The sequence below is a fragment of the Lipotes vexillifer genome, unplaced genomic scaffold (genome assembly GCF_000442215.2).
Source record: "Lipotes vexillifer unplaced genomic scaffold, Lipotes_vexillifer_v1.1 scaffold977, whole genome shotgun sequence".
Taxonomy (NCBI): Eukaryota; Metazoa; Chordata; class Mammalia; order Artiodactyla; family Lipotidae; genus Lipotes; species Lipotes vexillifer.
In genome coordinates this window covers 5,333,991-5,360,570 of record NW_006783088.1, presented here as the reverse complement: position 1 = coordinate 5,360,570, position 26,580 = coordinate 5,333,991, and the positions used below count along the sequence as shown (strand labels likewise).

Sequence of the window (26,580 nt, the reverse complement as noted above, 5' to 3'; positions counted from 1 at the left end):
GCATATGTCATATGATTTCTATTCTTTCACGTTTGTTCGAGTATGCTTTATGGCCCAGAATGAGGCCTGTCTTGGTGAATGTTACTTGTGAGCTTGAGAAGAATGTATAACCTGCTATTGTTGGATGAAATAGTCTATAGATGTCAGTTATTTGGTGCTGTTAATAAGTTCAACTGTGTCCTTACTGATTTTCTGCCTGCTGGATCTGTCCAATTCTGATAGATGGGTGTTGAAATCTCCAGATCTAGTAGTGGATTCACCTCTTTCTCTTTGAGGTTCTGTCAGTTTTTGCCTCATGTGTTTTTATGCTCTTTTGTTGGTTGCCTACACATTGAGGATTGTTACGTGTTCTTGGACTATTGACCTTTTTATCATTATGTAATGCCACTCCTGATGCCTTGTAATTTTCCTTGTTCTGAAGTCTGCTCTGTCTGAAATTAATATAGCTACTCCCACTGTCTTTGGATTAGTGTTAGCATGCTATATCTTTCTCCATCCCTTTACTTTTAGTTTATATGTGTCTTTGTATTTAAAGTGGGTTTCTTATAGACAACGTACAGTTGGGTCTTGTTTTTTGATCCACTCTGACAAGCTTTTAATTGATGTACTTAGACCATGAAAAATGATGAAAAGAACATGGACTTCAGAGCTAGACAAATTGGCTTTGTGTTCTGGATCTTCAGTTATCAGCTTTGGGACCATGAGCAAGTTACTGTTAATCTTTCTGAGCCTTGTTTTCTTGTCTGTAGGATTATCTCTTTTCATATAGGATTGTTGTGAGGGTCAAGTGAAAAAGTTTAATTGATTCTCAGACCCTTATTTTTTCATACTTCAAAATCTTTGATGTCAGATTGTGTTAAAATTGTTTTAGCATTGTATCGTATCTTAATTGGAAGCTTTTTCTTTCTTAGCGTTATATAAAAGAATGGTGCATCTTATAATCATTTGTGTCAGGCAGCTATCCCACATTAATGTGACTGCGTAAATCCTAAACAAAAAAATATAAATCGAACCTAGCAGTATATAAAAAGAGATATCTATCATAACTAAATGAGGTCAGGAATATAAGATTGGTTTAACATTAAAAATTTAATTAGTGTACCTTCTCACATTAACAAAATGAAGGAGAAAAACCTACCTGATCATCTTAAAAATGTAGGAAAAAATCATTTGATAAAATTCCGCAATCATTCTTGAGAAGAACTCTCAGCTAAATGAGGACTAGAAAGGAACTCCTGTAACGTGATAAAGGATATTTATGAAAAACCTAGAGCTAACGTTATACTTACTGGTTCAGTACTGAACGCCTTCTCCTAAAATTGGGATCATGTCAAGGATGTCTACTCTCTCCACTTGTGCTCAGCATTGTACTGAAGGTCCTAGACAGTGCAAAAGAAAAATAAATAAAAGGCATAAAAATTGGAAAAGAAAAAGGAAGACTGTCTTTATTTGGAGATGACGTGATTGTGTATTCAGAAAAGCCAAAGGAATCTACAAACTACTAAACTAATAAGAGATGTTATAGCAAGGTTAGAATACAAACTCATTGGCTCTAAAGAAAATTTGAATTTTGGCTGAAACACTTTGTCTCGTTTTCTTGTCGTGAGACACGTGGTGGTCTGGTGGTCTTTTGCGACCTTCTGTAACATAACTAGAGATGGAATTAAACTAATTTTATTCTGTGTATTTTGCAATTATCCACCTTCCTGGATTCTGTAATTAGTTCGCATATTTCTAGCTGATTCTTTTGAGTCTTCCAGATATAAAATCCTATCATCTGTAAATAATGATTGCTTTTGTGTTTAGGGAAATGAAGGCTATATTATGGTCTTCACATAAGAGGACAGTATCAGGAGGATATGTAACTAAATATAGAAGAAAATTCCACTAACCATAGCTAAAGAAGTCAGGGTTTGTATGTCTCACAGTAAAAGAAATCTGGAAGTAGGCAATCCATCCAGGGCAAGTGTAGTGATTCAATGATGCCATCAGAGAAGCAGGCTTCTTTCTCTGTTTCTGCTCCATCACCATCAGCATTCTGGCTTTGTCTTTTCATTTGCAGTACGTCTGCTTCAATTCCAGCCAATCATGTCTGCATTCCAGGCAAGCAGAGGGAGAAGACCAAGGGAGAAAACCAAAAGGCTTACCCTTAAAAGACTTCATCTTCTTAGTTAGGAAAACTCACATACCCAGGGGCTGTACCAGTACTGTGTCACATGGTCATCCATTGTTGCACAAGAGGGTGGAAAATTTAGTATTTTAAGCTGGTTTTGTTAGTAAAGATAAGGAAGGTAATGGATGCTGGGGAGGCAACTAACATCTGTCAGGAGGACTAATAGTAATCTGGACTGTGAGAAGTTGGGGTAGTGGGATGAACTTTGCCATTAATTGTTTGTGTGTGTGTGTGTGTGTGTGTGTGTGTGTGTGTGTGTGTGTACACAATCTCACTGGTTATTGCTGGGATATAAGAGTTTTGGTTTTTTGTTTTATTTATTTTAAACACTATTTTGTAGCTGGCCACTTAACTGAACTTCCTTATTTGCTCTGATAGGTTTTTAGTTGATTCTCTAGGATTTCCTTAATAGCCAATCAATGGAAAGCTCTTGGATTTCTTTTCAGATTCCTTTCTTTTTCTGTTTTCTTATTGTTTCTACTAGTTTCCTTATGTTTCTTTCATTCTTTTCCAAATTATCAAATTGGGTGCTTCATTTTTGGATGGTAATTCTGTGTATATATCAGAGTAAAGTTAAAATATGAGACTAGAAGCAATTGAAATTTGGAAATATTTGAGGTCTCAGTAGATTTCATCTCTTAAGATTTTTTTTATTGTTGTTTTTAAAAAAATTTTAAATTTATTTTATTATTTTTTTTGGCTGCGTTTGGTCTTCGTTGCTGCGGTGGGCTTTCTCTAGTTGTCGCGAGCGGGGGCTACTCTTCGTTGCGGTGTGTGGGCTTCTCATTGTGGTGGCTTCTCGTTGTGGAGCACGGGCTCTAGGCGCGCGGGCTTCAGTAGTTGTGACACGCATGCTCTAGAGCACGGGCTCAGGAGTTGTGGTGCATGGGCTTAGGTGCTCCGCGGCATGTGGGATCTTCCTGGACCAGGGCTCGAACCCATGTCCCCTGCATTGGCAGGTGGATTCTTAACCACTGCGCCACGAGAGAAGCCCAGTCTCTTAAGATTTTTAATAAAAGCTGGCTATATGCTTTTCTCTTTTCAATAGATGAGATGTGTTATCAGTCTTCAACTTAACATTTAAGGCAAATGTCAGATTTTTTGTTTAGTGAAATTATTGAGGAAAGAAAAGTTTTAATATTTCCATAAGCCACAAATCCCCATAGGCTTAAGGATTTTAATAAAATCCTATACTGTGTATACATAGAGTAGCTAACATATATATAATACTCGGTGAATAGAATTTCATAGTTTTTAATCCTTTTAAACAACGCTAAAAATGGTGTGCTAAATTCTTTAATACTCCCTCCTGCAGGAGGTGGAGCTTAATTATCCTCCCCTTGAATACAGTCCGAATATAGTGACTTGCTTCTAACGCATAGATTATGAAATGGGGATGGTAGCTTTACAGTGGAGAAACCTGGCAAACCCCACCTTAACCAGGGGATCAAGGTGAACTTCCCCTGTAATAAGTCACGGTGATACCATGTGTCCCCCCGATATGAAGTAAAGAGAAAAGCACATCAGCCCTGTAGTGTTCTCCAAAATCCATAACCCCAGTCTAATAAACCAACCCAGATTGAGGGACATTCTGCAGAATTCCTGACCACACTAGGCAAAAGTGTCAAGGTCATGAACTACAAGGACAGATGGAGAAACTATCACAGATGGGAGGAAACTAAGGAAGCATGACAACCAAATGCAATGCAGTGTCCTGGATTAGGTCCTGGAACAGAAAAGTGACCTTAGAAGAAAACTGGGAAAATCCAAAAAGAAAACAGAAGTCTGTAGCAGAGTTAATAGAATTAACTAAATGTTAACGTCTTAGTTTTGATCGTTGTACCTGGTGATAAGAGATAGTAACGTCGGGAGAAGCTGGGTGAGGGTATTTGGGAACTCTCTGTACTACCATTGCACCTGTTCTCTAAAATTATTTCAAAATGAAAAGTTAAAAAGAAAGCAATTGCAAGTTTGCATGGTAAAGAAAGAAAAAAATTTTACACCTACCAAAAAATTGTGGAATGAACTCTGCTACTGTTACGTGAACAGATGTCTCTGGCTTTGAGGAAAGTTCAGTGAGTGGTATATGTGGCTTCCTCGGGTGCTGTGATCAAGTAATTGAGATGGTGGGCCTGGGAACACCGCGCTAGATGATGGAAAAGTGCCTCCAGGGGCATCAGGGACTTTTACGTGGAAGATGCGCGTGGAGAGGGCGAGTAAAGTAGCTTCATGAGTACGGGAATGACAAAAAGCACTCTCAGGGTTTATGGAGTAAAGGTATTTTAAATGTAATTAACAAAATAAATATTTTAAGTAAAGAAAAAACTGGAGTGCTGATAAATTCCTGATATATTAACCTTTTCTGCTTCAGGAATCTCTGTTTTAAAGGCGGTAAATCCTTTTTATTATTGCTTGTTGAGTCACTGAGTAAAGGTATCAAGTGTTAGTGAACTTCCTCTTCTCCTCTAGAAAAACTGACAGCACAGGCCTAGTACATTTTTATAAAACCTTCAGTCCACGAGACGTGCCGCTGAGGGGTTTTGTTGATATTTTTTTCCCCTAATTTTAAGTACGTTGTCTTTGTAACTGTTGTGTTTATAAAAATGGGGTAAGCAAAAGAATAAACAAAAAGCCAGTCTGCAGTAGTTCTCAACTAGGAGTCAGGATGCTCGGATTAGCATTTGACCTCACCAGCGCGTGGCTTTGGCTGCCAGGTGGAGGTTGTTGGAGCCTGTCTCTGCTGCCTCCAGGCTGGTGTGAGGTTAGGCAACGAGGGCACTGGGCTCCCTGCTCTTGCCCTCTCATCTGTACGGGAAGGTAGCGAGGAAGAGAGCCAGTGTAACCCTGCAGAGTTTGCTGCATAGGAGGCTTTGGAGCAATAGTAGGAATGCTCATTGGTTCCATTTGTCACAGCAAACAAATGAAGAGGAACTCATCAGCCTGTGGTGCACTGGTGCTTGGAAAGGCTTAGAATCCCTTTGGAAGTTTTCAGATTCATCTTCAGACAGAGCTTTGAAAAATTAATCCATGAGGTGTGGAAATATTTTCCAGCCCTTCACCTGAGGTATATGGTTCTGTCAGTGTAGTAAGCTGAGAGAAAATCTCCTGTACTCAAATCTCTTGAATCTCCCAGGCTGCTCAGAGGCAGAAGTGCTTTTGCATCTTTAACGATGCAGCTGTTTCTTAAACTTCCTGAGGGAGAAGGCGAATGCTTTATTTACTCTGTCTTGGTTCTCTGCACTTATTCAGTCTGTTTTATTGTTTTTCATTAATTTTGGAAAATTCTTAGCCTTTATTTCTTTAGATGTATCTGTTGCCTTGTTTCCTACCCCTCTTCTGGAACTCCCAATTACAGCTACTGTAAGAACATTAGATATGGCTCTGCAGTTCTTGGGTGCTCTGTTCTGTTTTCTTACACTCTTTTTCTCTTTGCATTTTGGTTTGGATAATTTCTTTTTTATTTTCAAGTTCACTTCAGTATTTCTTTCCTTTGCCATATCTACTGTGCTGATAAACCAATTGAAGAAATTCTATGATACTATGTTTTTTACTTCTAGCATTTTCATTTGGCTCTTTTTTATATAGTTTTCATCTCTCTACTGAATACTCTCGTCTGCCATCTGTTCATGTAAGTGGTCTACCTTTTTTACTAGTTCCTTCAACATATTAATTATAGTTAGTTTAAAGCCCCCATCTAGTAGTTGCAACATCTTGGTCATCTTTGGGTCTGGTTCTGCTGGTGGCTTTATGTTTTGACGGTGGATTGTTTTCTTTCGCATTTTGTTTCCGGTAAATGTTGATTAAATGGTGGACATTGTGTGTTAGAAAAACAAGAGACCTAAAGTAAATGTCATGTCCAGAAATGGGCAGACCTCTTCTTCTGTGAGCTGTTAGCATGGGAGGTTGACTCAGTCTAGTGTGTGATTAAAGGTGGGTTTGGGTTTGTCCATTGCTAGACTTACCTCCAGCACCACACACTTCAGATGCTGCTGGTGGTCACCTTGTTCTTGTGTGGGGCACACGGTACTAAGGTTTTTCTCAGAGTTCCAGCCTCACCCTCCACTTTCAGCAGGCCCTGCCCACCTGTGCCACACAGGAGGCCTTGCTCCCATCAGTGGGTAGACTTGCCTTGCTTGTGTGTGGTGCCGGGCTCGTGGTGGAGCAGTAGGATTCTGTTCTCCTGGTCCAGCCGCAGTCTGGCAGGCTTGCTTGCCGGGGCCTTGGAGGTGGGGCTTTCTCAGCATTCTTGCTCCTCTCCCTGGGCAGCTAGAGTCTGCCCTCTGTCTGTGGGCGTCTGAGGTTGGAGGGAGTTTCCTGCCCCTCCCTTGGTGGTAGCTGACCTGTGCACTGTATCCGTGTAGGACCCTGATCTGAGCGAGTTTACCTGGTTGTCCTTCAGGGGCAGATGGCTTTTGCTTCTGCCCCTGCTACCATGGCAGTGTCCCTCTGAGTTGCTGGTGGGAGGGTGTCCTGCTTATGTCTAGAACTTCCAAACTGCCCTACTAGCCCACACTCATTTTGAGGAATTTGTTAAAACTTTAGCTGTATTTTGAGGCTGCTTTTACAGTAGCCACCCCTACCTTCTGTACTTTTCCAAAGCTGAAATAGTTAGAGTGTCCCATTGCTCCTGGATGTCACTCTTTGGAGTTTGGTTTCCCTGATTGCCTTAAGACCATAGCTCTCCTATCGGCGCAAGACAAGTTATGGTGTTAGTGGGGTATCTGGTGCCGTTTTCTCATTGTTATGGTGGATTCCATGTTCCCTTGTGGCTTTCTGCATCCTAAGCAGAAGCAGATCCTTTAAGTTGTGAGCAACCAGTGGGTGGGGGGTGGGGAAATAGAGTAGAATTGGGGCACCTACTGATCCACAGCTACATGTCGTTGTCGGGTGTTTGGACGGTGCTACCTCTTGGGATTTGGGACAGAGGCTTAGCTGGCTGGTTTATCATTTTATTTTGTGGTTTTCATTAGGAAAGTCCTTTAATGTACTAAAATGAAGCCTGTCGACGTGGGTCACATTCAGGAGGTTCTGACGGGGAGGGCATATTGCACAGTCGGCTGCTGACTGAAGGGCACTGGAAAGCCGTCACTGCTTTGGGAGGCAGATGCTCTTGGACCACTAGGGATCCTGGGGTTCTTGTCCTTCTGTATCGTCTTTGAATGGCTGGATAGCCTGTCCACTAGGAACAGACTTGCGTGGCCTAGTTTTAACAACCGTTTCTCTCTCTCGTGGTCTTTACGTGCGTAATATAAGGGCAGCTTATAATCCCACTGCTGCCTTGCTCTTTCACCCAGAAACAGATTTTCCTTTTTTTCCCCTCAAATCCACTTCCCCCATCTTTTACCTTTTAAAATTCTGTATACAAGATGCGGTCATTATTATTAAATGATGGTCTTCCCCCTTTAAGGTCATGGGCTGGTACTTAGAAGATTTGGAAGGTCCTGTGAGATGCATGTGATGCCTGTGAGGGAGATGGATTTGTTCTTTCAACAGACGTTTGACTGCCCACTCCTTGACAGGCACTGTGCTAGGGGCTGCAAGACCAGTCGTGAGCAAAACCAGATGTGTTCCCACCCTCACAGTTTCCAGAGGAGTGCTGGCCTCTTCCTTGGAAGCTTAGAGATTCAGGTAGAAGGGGCATGTCATTGGTTGCAGTACTTTTCAGTATAAAGGTCTGTCACACTCGTACTTGATTTATTTTTATTATATCTAACTCTGTTCTGTGACCAGTTGGATTTCTTTACTGGCTTCAAGAATTGAGATGAATGGAGTGTAATGTTGAGATCCCATTCTGTCTCTCCTCTACCCCCTTCCTCCCTTCCCACCCCAAAACAGTGCTGAGTGTATTCTAACATAAGTGACAAAGACCCTGAGGGGACAGGATGGATGCAGGTGTTGAGCAGAGAGCTAACATGTTCTGATTATCTGTTCTGCACTGGCACTGGGCAAGGAGCTTTACAACCCTCATCTCACTGGATCTTCAGCTCCACGAGAAAGGTGGTGTGGTCTCCATCTCATAGATTCAAAAAACAGAGGGGTTAAGTCACTTAAAATTGTGCAAGGTACTCATCGCCGTGGTTCTTCCTACCATGCTGTGCGGGCTTCCTTTAAACACTTGTTATTGCTAATCCTGTTGGCTTTATGTTACTGAAAGTCAAAGAAGTTAAACCAAAGTAGCAGTTTCAATTTGAAGTATTTACTTGCTTAAGTTAGTTTTAAGTTGGCCCAGTCCTTGCCCTTTGCTTTATGATTCTAATATTTGAAAGCATCATAGGAACTTTGTAGTTCTTATGCTTTGAAATATGCACGTTTTACAAAATTACCATGTATCTGTTTAATGAAGAAAAGCTAAATGCTTTGTCGAAGGTTATTGTTATGACCATTTCACATGTGACTTACCTTTCAGTTGTGTAGATCCACAGTGTAGAGTGCCTAGGGAATTTGCAGAGCTGTGGAAGAGTCCCTCATTTAAACTTTTCAGATAGGGATAAGTGTGGCCCCTGTTTTAGGGGGAAAAAAACCCTCAAAACATAATAAGCATTTGCATTTGCTCACTGGATGGCAACACTGGTGCTTTCATGTATTGCCAGCATAGCTGAAAACTCCTTCCTCTCTGCCGAAAAGTGGCTGATGCTGAGTCCTGGAGGGGCTGTAAATTATGCCTTCTAAACACTTCAAGGTGTTAAAGAGGTCCTGCAGAAATAATTATGCCTGCAAAGTTCACTTATCCTCAGGCTGAGACACTTGAACTATGATTATTGGCAAAGCTTGCTTCCTTTCTGAGAGAAATTGTAATTTGGTGGACAGGGCTAGATGATTTGAGACATCTTAAATCAGGAGCTCTGTCCTACACTTGTGCAGTTGGCTGGTATTCTAGGTGGATTTGTTACCAATCATTGTTTCCTATAAATCCCAAATGCTGCCGTCTCAGCTGTGATTCAGTGTGAACGTAAAGCTTTGGAATGCTTTAGTTTGAGTGTGGTGTGATTTAAAATAAAAGAACCTACGATGATGGGCCCATTTGGGTAGAAAAGGAGGTAAATATTTAAGCTGTGTGTGTTTATGTGTGGGGCTCACGCTTCTCAGTGAATTTTTATTCCTTTCAGTTCCTTGGTAGAGGACCATTTCCTGAAACTTACTGTGCGCTGGTACTCTTAATGCTCTAGAATGGGGTAGGAAAAGGTCTGACTTTAGAGTTAGGATTCATGAGTGGTGACACTGCCACTTAACAGCTTTGTGTTTCAGTTTCCTCACATATAAAATGAGATTTGCATCTGCCACAAATAAGTGACAAACTGGTAATAAAGAGCAAATGAGACCATGGGTACAGAAGTGCTTTGCAACAGGGAAAACGTTCTAACATTTGCAGGGATACTAATAAAAGATGCCAGTTTCCACACCAAAGGAACTCAGTCTAGCCGGAGGGAGAAATGTGATCATCCGAAATAGCAGCCAAACAGTGATAGAACAGAATGTAAGACACCTGACCTATAAGATAAAGGCTGTAAATGCTGTGGTGTTTCACAGTAAGAGAAGATTGTTGGTGTTGGGGGCGCTCAACCTCAGTAAAGTTCTCACAGAGAAGATGGATTCTTTTAGGTCTCATGAACTGTAGATATTTTGGCTGGATGATGGGAGGGAAAGCAGCAAGATGACTGAGCAGGAAGGAGATTGGAGTGAGTGGAGTGTATCTAAGAAGCAGCAGCAGGCAACCAGCAGGCCCCCAGGCTGTACCCAGATGGCAGACCACAGGACAGCTTAAGTCAGATGCCCTTGGAAGCTAAATCTGTTTCTGATTTTCTTTGAGTAGGAGAAATTCTCATTGGGATGCTTTGCCTTCTTCTTAGTGTTAGTGGAAACAACAGTCGTCATATAACTCAGAAGTTATCCTTGGCTTTAACTAATGAATAGAGGACTTGCCCAGGAAACAGAACCAAAGTCAGTAAGTCTGGACTAGAAAGTGTCTTTTTCCTCCACCTATTTCGGTTACGCTTCCAATTTCTCATGCTAAACTTGGAAATGTTCGCCCCCTTGCGTAAGTCCTAACAGTCTCTGATTTTGAGTGGACTCGTAGGCCGAATGAAGCTGGCGAGGTTGTCTACACCAGCATCCTGCTTTCATTAGGAACCGAGTTTAAACTCTGCTTGGATAAGAAACTGTCTTCTTTCAGAAGACTCTTGACACAGTAGCTGGTTTGGGAGTAACCCTCCTGTCAATAAAAGAAAAAGAAGTATAAGAGCTTATTAAAGTAGATGAAACAACAGTTCAGAGAGCAGCCCATGCAGTCAGGACTTGAGAGACAATTCCTGAGAGACAGGAGCACACTGAGGGGAGCTACTTGTTCACTCTGGCTCCTTCCCCGAGGGTGCTTCCTGATTCACAGCCCAGGGTATGGAGGCTTTGCAGAAAGCAGCAGTCCCACAGGGCTGACAGGTTGGAGTTAGGGGCTTCCAAAGTATTTGGGATTTGAAGAACAAAATCCCAGGAGAAAGGGAACCACGGGGATATAGCAAAAAATGGGCATGCAATCTTCCCTTAAGGTGTTTGCCAACTTCTGAGGTGCACACGATCAGAACAAGACTCTGAGAATCCCTGCAGAAAGAAACAGCTGGGAGCCTAACAAGCTCTGTAGCTATTTCAGCAACCGTGTATAGTACTGATGAGATAAAGATCAGTGTTCAAGGCTGGCCAAGATGGAGGGGTCCTGGTAAATACCCCAGGCTTTAATTGAAGGCCCAGAAGGCCACACCTTCAGAGTAAGGGCAAGCTGAAAAAAGGTGGCCCTGACAAAACATAAAACCAACCCCTGACAGGATTATAGTGGTCTGACTGCATTCTCTGTACCTGCCAGAAGAATATGTTACGTTCTTAGGAGGAAGATAATCCGGATCCAGAACCTCTACAGTTTTTTAATACAGAATGTTGGCATCCAATAAAAAATTAAGATGCATGCTAGAAGTTGAAACCAAATGACCAAAATGAAGAGTAAAAAGATGATAGAAAGAGACTTACAGGTTATTCAGATATTGGGGTTATCAGTCGGGAACGAACAGTGTTCAGTAATATAGAAGAAGAGAAGGAGGATTTCAACAAAGTTTTGAAATCTTCTTTCAAAAAGTCAAATGGAAATTCTGCAACTGAAAAATATAAGAAGGGAAAGTAAGAATTCAGTACATTGGTTTAATAGCAGTTTAGACACACACACAAAAAAGGATAAAGGATTATTGGACCAGAAGAAAAAGTAGTAGAAAATACCCAGATTGAAGCACAGAGAGGACAAATACAGAGAAGAGAATAAGAGACATATGGGACATGGTGAAAACATTTTACGTCCATGTGTATTTGGAGTCCTAGAAGAAGAGGAATATTTTAAAAAATATTGGCTGAGAGTTTTCTAAAAACAGGGAGAGACATCAAATCATAGATTGGAGAAGCTCTCCAATCCTAGGGGGGATAAACACAAAGGGCCACACTGAGGTATATCTGTGAACGTCGATGAAACAAATAGAATGAGCATACACTTAAACTCAGCCGTATCAGAAATTACATTAAGCGTAAATGGACTATATGTACAATTGGAAGCCAAAGATTTTTGAATCGGATAAAATATTAAAAGCCATTTATATCCTTTTTATAAGGGACAGTCCTGAGACAAGCTTTGAGGGCACAAATTTGAAAGTAAAAGTTTTGGAAGTAAACACACGCACATACATGTACATGCACATGCGCACAGGCAGAGAAGAATCAATAAAGATAAAGAATATTGAAACAGTACTTAAAATCAACTTATTGTACTTGACAGTGGTAAAACATTACACTCATCAACGGGAAAATTCTCTTTTTTAAAGTGCACATAGATCATTTACAAAAATAAGCTATGTACTGGGCCATAAATCAAGTTTAAATAAATTGCCAAGTTTTGAAATAACGTGTGTTTTCTGACTACAGTGCAAAGTAGAAATCAGTAACAGATAAATAGAAAATCCCAAAATGTTTGGAAATTAAACAGCATACTTCTAAATGACCCTTGGGTTAAAGAAAGTATCACAAAGGAAATTAAAAACATTTTTCACCTAAATTATAATGAAAATGATATATAAATGTGTGGGATGCATTTAAAATAGTACATAGAAGTAAATTTATAGCTTTACATGTATGTATTAAAAAAGAAGAAAGATTGAAATATCTAAACTTCAACCTCAGAAAGCTAAATGTAGGATGAATTAAAGTCCCCCAAAACAGAAGAAAGTAAAAATAAGAGCAGAAAGGAACAAAATAGAAAAAAAAAAAAAAAAAAAAAAGAAAAAAAGAAAAAAAAAAAAAAAAAAAAAAAAAAAAAAAGTAAGATAAAGAAAATCAGCAAAACCAAACATTGGTTTTTTGAAGAGATAATAAAATTGATAAACATCCAGTAAGACTGATCAAGTACAAAGAGAAAACACAGATTATCAATATCAGGAATGAAAAGAGGTGTATTACTACAGGTTCTATAGGCATTAAATAGGCATTGACGCACATTTAGTCCAATAAATTTAACAATTTAGGTAAAGTGAACACATTCCTTGAAAAATACTTCCTGCAAAACTGACGTGAAAATGTGCATAATCTTATGGGTATGAAAGAAAATTAATCCATGATTTAAAACCTTTACACACCAAAAAAACACCTAGCCCAGATGGCTTTTCTGATGAATTCTCAGTCTTTCAAGGAAGAAATAATGCCAACCTTGCATAAAATTTGTCAAGGAGTAGAACTGTTTCAACTGCTTCTATGAGGCCAGCATAACTTGACACCAAAATCTGATTTTAGTATTACAGTGTTGAGCAAGAGAGTAAATACTGTTCGATGCCATTAATATGAAATTCAGTAGTGGGCTAATAGAAATCAGAATAATGATTACTTTTGGAGGGGTGAGCTTCTGACTGGGGTGCTGGAATGTTCTATATCTTTCTCTGGGTAGTAGTTATAACAGTACTGAAGGTAGAAATTCATTGAGTTGTACCCTTAAGATCTGTGCACTTTATGTATGCTATATCAAAAAAGACTCTAAACTTGCTCTGGTTAAACACACTGATATTTCGTCTTAAATATCATGTAGTTTCTCTTAAACCTAAATTGAATCCAGTGTGCGTTTCATGTGCTCACGTGCTATTTTGACTGCCTTGGTTAAATGCCCACTCTGATGGAGCCGGCTTGAACAGCAGGGAGCCTTTGCCTTGGTCTCCCTCTTCTTCGGGAGTAAGGCAATTACCCAGCCCTCGAGGTGGCTGTGACGGAGCATCTAGTTCTTCACTCTCTCTGCTCACTTCACACAGTGTGGTTTTCTTCACAGGCACGGTGGTTCTGGGAAGCGTACTTCCAGTCAATCAAAGCCATTGCCCTGGCCACCCTGCAGATCATCAATGACCGGATCTATCCATATGCTGCCATCTCCTATGAAGACTGGAATGACCCTCCCTCCGTGGTAAATGAATTCCGGGGCGAGCCACATCAGGCCTGGGCCAGCTATCAGGATGGGATGATGGAAAATGTACTGAATTTGTAAAGGTTATTTAAATTTGAGCTTTCTAAGATGAGAGTTTGCTATCAGACTTGGGGCCGATAGGACCAGCTTAATTTTGAAATGATGACAAAAGTAAGAAATACCGAAGCAGCCGCTTCCAGTTTCTTTTAACTGTGCTTAGGAAGACAGTATGTTTATTTATTACAGAAATAAATGGGGAGGCCTGGGTCTTGTTGGAAATGGAAGACTTCTGATGACTTTTGCAGTTGTGATGCTTTGAACTCTTGAAAGGATTCTGTAAGCAACTTAATAACAGCTTATATTTTGAGCACTTCCCCTTGTGCTTTATGCTAAGTGCTTTCCATGGATTATGTCAGTTAACATCCAGACCCCTTGTGAGGAACATCCTCAGCAAAAGTGATTGAGAGGCATTAGGGATTGCTCAGGACTTTGGCTGAGGCCCCTGGGTATTCCCAGCAGCGAGATGGTGTGGTCAGAAGCTGCTCACAGGGCTTCGTCCTTGCTTGCAGAGGTCACGAGGCACTTGTGGCCTTGCAGGGAGTGTGTCAGCGGCCACAGCTTCTTTCTCACTGAAAGTGCCTGAAGCTGGAGAATCCCTGCCGTCTGGCTCACAGACTCCGAGGCCTCCACCTGAGAGCACTAGGGTCATCTCCATGTCAGACTGAATCGCTCTCTTTCCGGCCGGCCGTCCTTGTCTCCTGACTCTACCTTCCCTAGATAGTCCTGTGTGCTGCCACCTGGTTAATCTTCATGTAGGGCCCTCCTTCCCTCCTTCCTTCCTTTCTGCCTTCCTTCCTCCCGCCTTTATTAAGTGGTTCCTATGTGCCAGGCACTCTGCCATGTGCTGAGAAAGCAGAAAAGGAAAGCAGGCCCTGCCCTCAAAGGAACTCTCCACTAACTTGGGAAGCCAGCGAGGAAGGGTATTGTATGAGTAGTCCTGTACACCCTAGTGTATGGGGCGGGGCAGGCAGCGCTCCTGGATGGGGGTGGGCAGGACACTTCCTGAAGCGAGGGTGCCTGAGAGGAAGTAAAACGGTAAAGTCAAGCAGAACAACAGCAGACACCTTTCTGTCTTGCTTGAGGTAAAGTTTCCTTCTGTCTGTGTCTTCCCTTGAATCTGTTGCCAAAGGTAACCTTCCAGAAGGTTTCTATTCCTATATAAACCTATAACCATATAATCTTAGAACACAAATGGGATCATACTATCCATAGTATTCTGTGCCTTGCCTCTTTTACTTTACTAATAGATCATGGGCTTACTTCCATTTCATTCTGTATAGGTATCCTTCAGGTTTAAGGATGGCCGTATACTATTCCATTGTTCAGGTGTATCTTACATGCAAATCTATTTTCTAACAGTAATACAAGGGACATCCTTTCATATGTGTTTGCACATATGTATGAGTGTATCTACAGAATTAATTCCAGCTGAGAAATTGCTGAAAGAATAAACACATTTTGAATGTTGATAGATATTAACAAATGGCCCTTTCAAAAGACTGTACCAGTTTATAGTTCCACCCGAAGCATTTTGGTTATTCTGGTTCTCCATGCCTTCAGTAACCCTGAGTACTTGAATTTTTGCTCAAGTGGAGGTTGACGTCTCTGTCAGTTTCTCCCAGAATACAAATATAAATCCTATTTGTATTTTGATTGGTCACATTGAATTTTTAGATAGTTTTAGGCATTTATTCATTCAGTGGGTACTTACTGAGTGCCTGATATGTTCCAGGCAGTGTTCTTGGTACTTGAAATATGTCAGTCAACAAAGCAGAGGAAAATCCATGCCTTGGGGATTTGCATTGCAGTAGATCTTGCTATCTGGAAGCAAGATTTGTCTTTCTGGTAGAATTTTAAAGTTTTCTTTATATAGGTCCTTCACAAGTCCTGAAAATTTTTTTCTTAGGTATTTTATCTTTCTTATACTCTGATAAAGGAATATGTACTCTCTGACATTGTAGTTTCTAACTTTTGTGTGAAGACATATTACTGGCTTTTGAACATAAATTTTGAAATATTCTTTTACTGAATTCTGTAATTGTTTCACTTTTTAAACGTTGATTCTCTTGTGTCTTCTAGATATGCAATCATATTTACAAATGCTAATTTTGCTTCCTTTTTTCAATATTTGAACCTTTTATTATCTTTGATCTAATTACCTTGGCTAGTAGTTCCAGAACAATGGTAAATGATGATCTGAGTGTTAAAAGGAGAAGGGCAGGTGTTTCTAGTCAGGGAAAGGGGGGAAGTTAGGTTCCATCCAGAAAGACCGGCAAATTCAGAGTCAGAGGGACAAGAGAGCATGTGGCGGTTTCAGGAACTTCAAGGGGGTCAGTGTGGCAGGAGTGAAGGGGGCTTGTGAGGGAGAAGCAGAAGGTGGAGCCTGCAGAGGGCCCAGGACACCAAACACCTGGTATCTTTTTTTTTTTTTTTTTTTTTTTTTGGCTGCGTTGGGTCTTCGTTGCTGCACGCGGGCTTTCTCTAGTTGTGGCGAGCGGGTGCTACTCTGTCGTGGTGCGTGGGCTTCTCATTGAGGTGGCTTCTCTTGTTGCGGAGCACGGGCTGTAGGTGTGCGGGCTTCAGTAGTTGTGTCACGCAGGCTCAGTAGTTGTGGCTCGTGAGCTCTAGAGCGCAGGCTTATTAGTTGTGACGTGCGGGCTTAGTTGCTCTGCGGCATGTGGGATCTTCCCGGACCAGGGCTCCAACCCGCGTCCCCTGCATTGGCAGGCGGATTCTTTAAACCACTGTGCCACCAGGGAAGCCCACACCTGGCATCTTATGGAAGGTTCTGGAATGTTATCTGTGGGTGATGGGAGATCACTGAAGTATTTACACAGGAATCATGTGGTGAGATTGCGTTTCAGGTCAGTCTGACATCAACGTGGAGGATGGATCCGTTGTAGGAGGTTGAGCCTAGAGGCAGGAGGCTGTTTCAGGAGCCCAGGTGAGATTTAATGCAGGACAAATGTGAGTGATATTAGGGATCACTGACTAGCTGGTGGGGGGGAGTTCAGGAAGAGCGAGGAACATGGTGTCATTTATCCAGATATGGAGTGTGGGTGCACGGGCGTCGTGGGCAAGGGCGGTGTTGGCATCCAAACGCAGTCTGACTGCAGGGCCTTCCACAGTCCAGCTCCAGGCTGCCTTTCTAGCTTTATTTCCTTCTGTTGCCTTTCAGGGAGTGCTAGATCTCTGGCAGCACAACTTTGTCCTTTCTGTGTTTGCTCCATGCTTTTCCTTCCCTGTGCCCTTGTGACTGTTAGTCCTTTCACTGAGATGCCTCTCTTCACCATTGTCTCTGGTCATCCACATTTTATCTGGATATCAGGGGCCTGCTTATATACCCCTTCCTCCATGAGGTTTTCCTATACCCCTAACTAAGCACAAAGTAATCTTTCCTTCTTGTAACTCTTAAAGCATATTATCTGTTTCTTTCCTATCACTTCACATGCATAGAAGTATAATGTCCTGTAAAGTTTTAAGCTTCTTAAGGGAATTTCTGAGTTATCTTGGTATTCCTCATAATACCTAGGACAGTTTAATTCAGACAGGAAGCCCTTGATACATGAAGGAAGGAGGGAGGGAGGAAGGAAGATCGGGACCCCAGGGCTTGAGCCATCCAAGGCTCACTCACATGCTGTTGTGACAGCCATTATTTTATTTGACCTTCACCCTGTTGGGAAGGTGGGGAAAGTGATAGATTCTTGCTCATCTCTAAAGCAGACACAATGAGGTTCACAGAGCCTGATGACTCATCCAAGGTCATATAATGGGCAAGTTGTGTAAACAAGCAAGAACCCAGGTCTTCTACCTGCAGAGTACCTTGAGTTGCTTACAGAGTTTTATGGGAGCCATTAAGCCTCCTCTGGGCTGAAACATTTCCACTCTTGTGAGTATATGGTACAAGCTTGAGACAAAGAATATCACATCTGTTCCTCTGTAGGAGAATTCATACAGGTGGGATGGTCATGGCGCAGCCAGAAAATGTGGAAACAGTAGGACTTTATTCTGTACTTTGAGCTAAAGCTCTAAGAAAAGTGTATAAGAATAAATGGTTGGGATTTTGGTCTCTCTGTCTTTCATAAGAATATAGACTAGGAGAAAAGAGTATATGAAATTTTATAGGTTTGAAATAGGTGCATTTTAATTTAGGACAAAATTATCAAAGTGCTGGATTCTAATTTGGGAAAGAATGTTAAGTATAAAAAGCATAGATCTGGATATGCAACTGGAAAATATATTCTTAATTTTTTCCTTTAACTCTTAATCCTTTTTAGGGAAATTTAGTGTTTACCACATTTCTAGGAGCTCAGGTGATGAGAGCCCTGATTTAAAGCTGTGGGTTGTACATTTCTGCATCTTTAGTGAAAGCAACTGACAGGCCGCCTGAGTAACGTTGATTTATTTACAGTTAACTTTCCCCCTCCCTTTCAGAAATACTTAGCCTACCCTAGATGTGATTGCTATGAGCCCAACCTTCAGGGAAGTCTCCCCTCTAGATTCCATCAAATTACAATATCAGACACCCCAAGGTGGGAGTAGGTGTGGATCTTGGTCAGTAAATCAAGGGATGGTCTGGTTGTTTCAAAGATCTGCTGTCAGGGCCTCCAGCCGTGTGCCGAGCTTGCTCAGCTGGAGAGGAGGGGTGAGGGTAGAGAGCCCTGTTTTGGCCTGATGCCGCTGCCTTAGTTTAATGTAAAAAAAAAAGGGGGGGGTCTATGTGTGTGAATGATGGAGACAGCGAGGTGTAGCCTTGCAGAAACCAAGTGCTGGTGTCGGCAGATGCTTTGCCGTTCTCTTCTGTAACCAGAGAGGGGGCAAATTACGTTATCCACGTTGCGCTGCACTCTCAGAACTTGAACAAGTTTGAGAAAGTAACTCTGGAGCACAACTTTAAAGTTGCATGGCTGTCAGGTCTGGAGAGATTAGCCCTTTGTTTTGAATCTTCTCTTTGGAAGGAATTTCTCTCCAAATTAAGGTTCTTTATGAGGGATGACATGTTTGTTTTTATCGTTAATTTTCTTAGCTCCTCCTGTCAAGGATGCCTGCATTTTGCTATCTTTTTAGTCTCTCCATGCTTTCATTTTTCTCCCTTTTTTTGCAAATATCAGCAAAACTTTATCATCCCCCCAAATACTCCACACCTGTATTGCTTCTAAATGTCTGTGTCTTTTCTGGTCTTGCCCCTTGGCAGGCCTGGTCCCTACATCTGGGCCTAGCCTGTGTGGCTGGGGATCTCCTCGGGCACCCTCCCCCACCTTACCTCTGGTTCTCTGCCAGATGTGAGCATGTCTGGAGGACAGAGACTGAAGCAAGTGAGCGTTAAATGTGATGCGGGGATGGAGTGGGCCGAGAGCTGTGAATTTTTGGATTTCTGGCATGTGCCAACAAAACCGTATCCTCTCAGTGTCAATTTTTTTTTTTTTTTTTGCGGTACACGGGCCTCTCACTGTTGTGGCCTCTCCCGTTGCGGAGCACAGGCTCCGGACGCGCAGGCTCAGTGGCCATGGCTCACAGGCCCAGCCGCTCCGCGGCATGTGGGATCTTCCCGGACCGGGGCACGAACCCGCGTCCCCTGCATCGGCAGGCGGACTCTCAACCACTGCGCCACCAGGGCAGCCCTCAGTGTCAATTTTTAAACAACTAAACGTAATGTAGTCCTAAAGTCATGTTGTAGAGTGAGGTGGTTGCCCGTGTTATTTTTCTGCAGTGTGATTAGAGAGATTATACTCCACCTTATCAGTGTGTCCCGATTTCATTTACCCAGTCCCTTTTGGGGGGACAAAACAGACAGTTTTGTTCAAATTTGCTCTCATAGATAACACTGGTAAAGATACCGCAGATTTTTTTTCTTTTCGGCATTGACCATACCAGACCCAGAACAGGGAGGAGAGACAGCTGGGGTCCCATGGCTGTTGACAAAAATTGATGAGAAAAGTGGAGAAGCAACTTAAAATGGATTGTCGAACCTAGCGTAAGAATAAGGTTGAAAATAAGATTGTCGAACCTAGCGTAAGAATAAGGTTGAAAATAAGAGTTTGTTCCTATGAAGTCTAGCCAGAACGGTGACTTAGCTGCAAGCAAGGCCTCAGACGAGGACTATACACTTGCCTAGACATCCTGTCAGCATCAGTCCGAGTCCAGCTTTTGGAGGCCGGCAGGGAAGGCTTGGTAAGTGGGAGGGTTGTGTGCGAGCACTTACCTGACTGGCAGTCATCACCCATGAGGAGCAGGGCTCGGAGCTGTGGGCACAGTGCAGCAGAGCTTGCTGTAGCCCTTAGTTCTTGGTTCTCCAGTATCAGTATGCATCAGAAGCTCCTGAAAGGCTCATGAAAACACAGATGGCTGCCACTCCACACCTAGTTTCTGCGTAAGTCTTGGTGAGGTCCTAGAATGTGCGTTTCTAGCAAGTTCCCAAGCAGTGTTCATGCTGCTGGTCCAGGGAACCGTACATTGATGTGGGGTTGATTCACAGTGTGTGTCCTGACTCACTGCCTGGAGAAAGCTCTCCCTCTCTCCCCATCCAGTTCCTCTTCTGTACCCCTGGGGCTTGGATTAGAAGCATCCAGGGCCGAGGTTCAGCCCCCATCTGTCTCAGCTACATGAAGAACTCAGGGCTACCGGTACTTAGAAGTTCAGACGGCGGCCCTCATTCACAAAGGTTGTGGCTGCACAAGCCGCTGAAAATATCGCTCAGCTGTAAATACTAACAAGCTGTAAATCACTCTGCAGGCCGAAGAAGTGCCAGCTCAGATGCACCAAACAGAACTCTGAGTTGAAAAGATACCCGGTTAGCAGTCTGTTTAACTCAACTCCATGCCCTTTAGCTTCCAGGTTGTGGAATGTTTCTCTGGAATTTGAATGCCTCTCCTGCCCCCCGGGAGGCCCTCTTGGCCTATTCTCCCCTTCTTCCTCCCACTGCCCAGATATGACTAAAGTATGTATGGAATTTAGAAATCTTAGCTTGAATTTTAAGTAAGTTTAAGCTTTCGGAGTCTTTTGTTTTTAGAGGCACCACATTTACAGGATCACAGTCGCACAAGCGGTCCACTCTACCGCCCTCAACTCCAAGCCTTTCCTTGAGCAGCCTTTGCCATTGAATTGTTTTGTATCTGTAGTTGCTTCTCTGGAAACAAGCTAAAAAGTCTCAGGTCATGGAGTAAAGAAAGCTGAGTTGGGTCTGTGAACGGAGAGATGCAGGAAGATCCCAAGAGCTGGACCCGGGACCCCAAGCCAAGAACTTGGCCAGTTCTGATGGTCAGATAGAAAGTGGAGAAGATGAGGTCACAAGTCAGATCCAGGTGGGGAGGATAAGTAAGGCACATGAAGAGACAGACTCGGGGGTGTTGCAGAGAGGATCGTGTCAATCAGAGCATCCTTCCTCGTAGAGGGAGACTAGTATACCTGAGTAGCACACACCTGCACGGTGACTCCAGTCGTGGCAGTGGGTGAGCCACACACACGGTTTCCCTGGATGCAGGCCTACATCTGCGGTTTTTGAAGAGTTCACTTTTATGACTCTGGCTTTCGTGAGTCAGCAACTTGACTGCTTCCTTATGTCACATATAGGAGGGCAGCGAGTGGAGTAGTTTCTCGAAGTCTGTGGGAGCTTAATCTGGCAGTAGATGAATTGAGGACATATTGAGTGTTTTGGCCAAGTCATCCTTCATGCACCAGCTATCGCTTAGTAGCACACCAGATTCCCTTTGCCCTTGTTTCAGGGGCCACTTTCATTCTCCTGTGAATCTGCTTAAGAGGTTACCAGGAAAATGAGTTGTTGTCTATCACAACATCAGGATAATGAATTCTATTTCCATTTCTAATGTCCTATACTGTTTACATACCTATCAATTAATATTTGAGTGTAGTTTTCTAATAAATGCGTCATTGTAGCCGCAGAGTAGAAAAATTTCCACATTGCTCCAGCTGGAGGTTGATTCTTGATTTTTGGTTCTCTTTTGTATCTCAGCTATATCACTTAATTTTGTAAATACTTAAAAAAAATAGTACGGCTTAACACATGTATGGTTTAAAAATTCAGATAGTAAAATAAAACATGTAACTAAAATTAAGGCCTGTTCCCAAGGGGCAGCTTCTTTCAACTCTGTCAGCTTTCCTCTGATATTTCTTTTCCTGTCTCCTCATAAAATGCTGATAGTGCTATTTTTGATTTCTCAATCACAGACATTATTATCTTTTTACTTCCTTAGAGTTAGTGCTTTGTTTCCTGTTCTTGCCTCTTCCTCTGCACATTTCTTTTCTTTCTCATCTTACCAGTGGGGCGGTATCATCATTTTTCATTAAAGCAGTGTTTATTGTTGCATTATTAGGACTATATAAATGTTGCTGTCAACGGAACCAAGTAGTAAAACATGATTATGTATAACTTTTTATTTTCCGGGAAGTAAATACATAACTGCCTTTTTTTTTCCCCCCTCTTAGTTTTCCACGTTCCTATCACTGGTTGTTACTGAATTTTCCACCAAAAGAGTGAAGTGATCAAGCACAAGTAAACTATAGGATTTCTTCCCTCCTTCCCCATTTTTTTCGCTCCCTGCCTCCCTCCACCCTTCTCTCCCATAGCCCTGCACCTTCAGCTCCAGTGTGGATTGATTGCTCTCTAGGTCTCCTATACAGAGGTCAGCCTAAACTCTCTGTTCACCATGATGCTCGGAATTCCCTTCTTTTCTCTTCTTTGTTGGATTCTTTGTTTCCAAGTTCTAACATCTTTCTCTTTTTTGGGTTATTTTTTCCAATAGCTTCCCCAGAAAGGGGACTGTTGGGGGATAAATTTGCTGTCACCTTGCATGTCTGAAAGTGCATTTATTCTATTTCACATTGATTAATACTTGGGCTAGTGTAAAATTCTGGTTGTGGTGGCTTTTCTTCAGAATTTTGAAGACATTGCTTCACTGTTCTCTAAGCTTCCTGTTTTAATCTCAAAAAACTGAGGTGTCCTTCTAATTCCTGATCCTTTTATGTGAAATTTTTTATCTTCTTGGGAAATCCTGTGTTCTGAAACTTTATGATGGTGTGCCTTGGTATGAGTGTTTTCTTGTTCATTGGATCCTGGTTTGGGCCCTTTATAAGGAAATTTTCATGTTTAATGTCTTTGATTCTTTTTTTCCTCTGTTTTCTTTTTTTTCTTTATGGAACTTGGGTACCTAGATGATGAATATGCTAGACTGATACTTATTTTTCTTATCTTTGCTTTCCTGTTTATCATTTCTTTCTGTCTTAATTGACCTTTGTTTTAATTTCTTAGGTATTTTCTCAATTTTATCTTCTAACCTTTCTTTTGATTTTTAACGTTTTGTTCACTTTTAATTTCTTAGAGTTTTTTCTTGACTTCTAATTAATCTTTTTTTATATCTTCCTATTCTTGTTTTAAGGATACTGTACTTTCTCTCTCTCAAGATATTTGTGGTTTTGTTTTTATTTGTCTTTAGCTCCCTGTATTGTTTGTTTCCTTTGAACTCCTTTTTCAGGTCTTTATTTTCTATCTTTCATATTGGAAACTTCCTTCAAATACCTGATGGTTTTCAGCAGTCTACTCTTATTTAAGATAGAGGCACTGAGAGCTGATTGGGAGCTCTGCATACATGGATAGGTTTGTCGCCTTATGGGCTTTACTGAGGTTATGAGGATGGGGACCTGATTGTTGGTATTCATGGGTTATTTCTGTTGGACTGGTTCACTGATCCAGAGGATAATCTTTCTGCCCTTGGGAGTAGGGAGAGGATGGATAAGTCTGGGCTGCATGCATGTGGGGAGCTGAGTGGGGGAAGGAGATGGGTTCTCATCCTTCATTTGATAGGTGATCACTTAATCTGCTGTATTCAGTGTGGTGCCTTACCCTGGTTTCCGTATGGAATCTAATTCATTTTCCCCAGAGAATAAACATCCTTCTCCTGCTAAAGTGGCAGAGGGTAGGGAGGACAGGTAGGGGGTTGGCCTGCCTGTGCATATAAGTTTAAGGGATCGTGGAACCAACTGTTTCTTATTCTTGTTTTTAGAGTCCCTCCTTCCTGGACACCTAGTACCTCCAATTTCTGCATCTTCTTATCCTCATCCTTGGAAGGTTTAGCTTCTTATGTTTTGCTAGGTAGCTTATGTTCCCCTGTCTGCCTTTTGTTTGCTTAAACAGACCTAAAATTCTCTGTTTTTTTTTAACTTTTTATTGTGACATAATTTCAGACTTAAAATTCCCAAAATAGTACAGAGTTTCTGTGCACCCTTCACCCATATTCCTCAAATGTTAATATTTTACCACATTTCCTTTATTCTTTTCTCTCTGTGTGTGTATTCACATTTATATATGTCTTTTCCTGAACCATTTGGAAGTTGAAGGTATGATGTACCTTTACCCCTAAATATTTCTCATGGAACCACAGTACAGTTAACCAAAATCATTTGGAAATAAACAGTGATACAACATTATTATTTAATTTATAGACCTTATGTAGAGTTTTGCTAGTTATTCTCATCACATCCGTTACAGCAAAGGAAGATTCCAGACCACGCATTGCATTCAGTTGTCATGTCTCTTTAGCCTCCTTTGGAACAGTTTCTCAAGTCTTTTCTTTGTCTTGCATGGCATTGGCCTTTTCAAAGAGAACGTGTCAGTTATTTTAGAATATGTCCCTTGATTTGGGTTTGTCTGATGCTTTTGTGTCAAATAATGCATCATGTTCCAAATTATAGAAATTTAAACTATGCATTTTTGACAGGAATATCACAAAAGTAACGTTGGTTCTCAGTGTATCACATTGGAGGACACGTGATGTCAGTTTGTCCTGTCAGTAGTGATGATAACTTCGCTCACAGGTTTCCCCAGTGGGAAGGTACCCCTTTCTTTTAACGTGTCTTGTGGGGGAATACTTTGAGACTGTGTAAATATCCTGTTACTCCTCAAACTTTCACCTACTAGTTTTAGCATCCACTGATGATTTCTTGCCTGAATCTGTTGGTATAATGGTTGCCAAATGGTGATTTTCTATTCCCATTCTCTATCTGCTTTTGAGAGTGATTTTTCTTCTTTAACCTGGAGTTCATGTCTTTAATCAGTGTTGGAAAATCGAGTCATTTTCTCTTTGAATATTACATATCTGTCATTCTCGCCAATCCTTCCTCTTGGAATCCTAATAAATGTATGTTAGACCTCTTTCATTCTGTTGTTGTGTCTCTCAGGTTTGTTTGTTTGTTTGTTTTTTCCCCTCATGTTTTACACATTTTTAACTGTTTGTGCTACATGCTGGATAATTTTTTTCACATCTGTTTTGCTCTTTTCTTTAGCTGTGTCTGATGTGTTTTTTTTACCCATCCATTGAGATTTAAATTTCAATAGTTATTTCTAGAAGCTGTAATTATTTTTCAAATCTGTCTGATCTTTTTTTCCATAGTGTCTCTTTTTTCCCACATATGTTTTCAGTTCACTCTTTTATACCTTAATTATTTGAGATACTCACTTTATATTCTCCAGTAATCCAATTTTAAAATTTCTTGTAAGGTCTAATCCTGTCATTTGTCTGTTGCTGTTGTTGCGTTGTTTCCTTATATGTTTTATAATTTTGGAATGTGAGTTCATCTCTGGTAAGACTTTCTGTGGAAATCTTTGCCACCCAGGGTAAGGGGGTATTTCTCCAGAGAGTTTGTTTGTTCTTGGTTTGTTTTGTTTTTTTTGCTTCTGCCAGGTGTTCCAGAAGTATTGCAGAGATAAATCACTTTTTAACATTAATTTCTTGGTAAGAGGTTTCCGTACTACACGGGGAGAGTCCATTTAGACCCTAAACCTACATGAGTGCTGGCCTCTATGGAAAGCACCCACTGTGCCCAAACTCAGGTTGAAAAGGATAAATGTTTTTCTGTTGTCTCCACACGCTAGGCGTGACTTTCCGGACTACCTTCTCACTGATTGTGCAGGCCTTTAAGGATTCTGGCTTGATGTGTAAGTCTCATTGCTAGTTTCCTTCCTTCCTATGCCCAAAGCCATGTCCCTCTTCCGGTATGGGTGTGAAAACCCACACCCCTGCATTACTAAGTGCAGCAACAGCCTCTGCCCTCCCCAGGGTACCGCGGTGTCAACAAGCCCCTGTGCCTTCAGCTCTCATTCGTAGTTTTTCTTCATTTTTGGTTCCTGGCGAGTTCCGATTTCCTGAATATTTAAGAAGACTTTTGTTATATTTTATTCTACATTTCTGTGTGTCGTCTAGCGAGAGGCTCCATCTGTTTCACCTCCCCAAATGTATTGAACTCCTGTCCACCGGTGTCTCCTTGCCTATTCTTTTTGCCCTGTGGGTTCATATGCTCTCCCCACCACCCCTGCCCAGGAGGAAGCAGAGATAAAACATAGTAGACAAAACATGTGCCTTATTGGAATTGCAGAGAGGTTAAGAATTAAGAAATGACTGCATTTTAGAGGTTGCTCTTCCCACTTTGTATCAACTTTAACGGTGGTGTTACACTCCTGTCAGCTCAAAACTGTATGAAAGCTTTGGTTTCCTTGGTCTTAACTGTGTGGGCGCTTTGTGCTCGGATGCCACAAGCTGTAACTTAACCTTTCCCAAGAGTTTCTGTTTACCAAGCTAGTGAAGTCTTCCTCCATACCATAGCTGACCTCTAAAATACAGTCAGTTGGCCGCCAGCAAACATGTTTGTGCCCAGGCCAGGGAACGGGCCTCTCTTTCAAACTGTGAATGTTTCAGGTATGGGATAGTCAGATGAAACTGTAGATCTGTTTCACCTCTCATGAGAAGTGGTAGTTTGAGCCACCATTAGCATTCTTGAACACTGGATTATAGGTTAGCCTTGTTGACTTGAGTCAGATGCGTCTCTAGTTTTTTCATTGAAGTGTTTCTTTTTTTTTTTTTTTTTTTTTTTTTTT

General features: G+C 41.6%; 1 protein-coding gene across 1 annotated transcript in view; it reads left to right on the top strand.

Annotated features, from left to right (window-relative positions):
* EXT2 (exostosin glycosyltransferase 2) overlaps positions 1 to 26,580 on the top strand; it is a 126,131-nt gene that overhangs the window by 41,008 nt on the left and 58,543 nt on the right. The window contains exon 7 of the mRNA XM_007455806.1: positions 13,506 to 13,637. Coding sequence (XP_007455868.1) covers positions 13,506 to 13,637 — 132 coding nt within the window. The remainder of the gene's footprint in view (positions 1 to 13,505; positions 13,638 to 26,580) is intronic.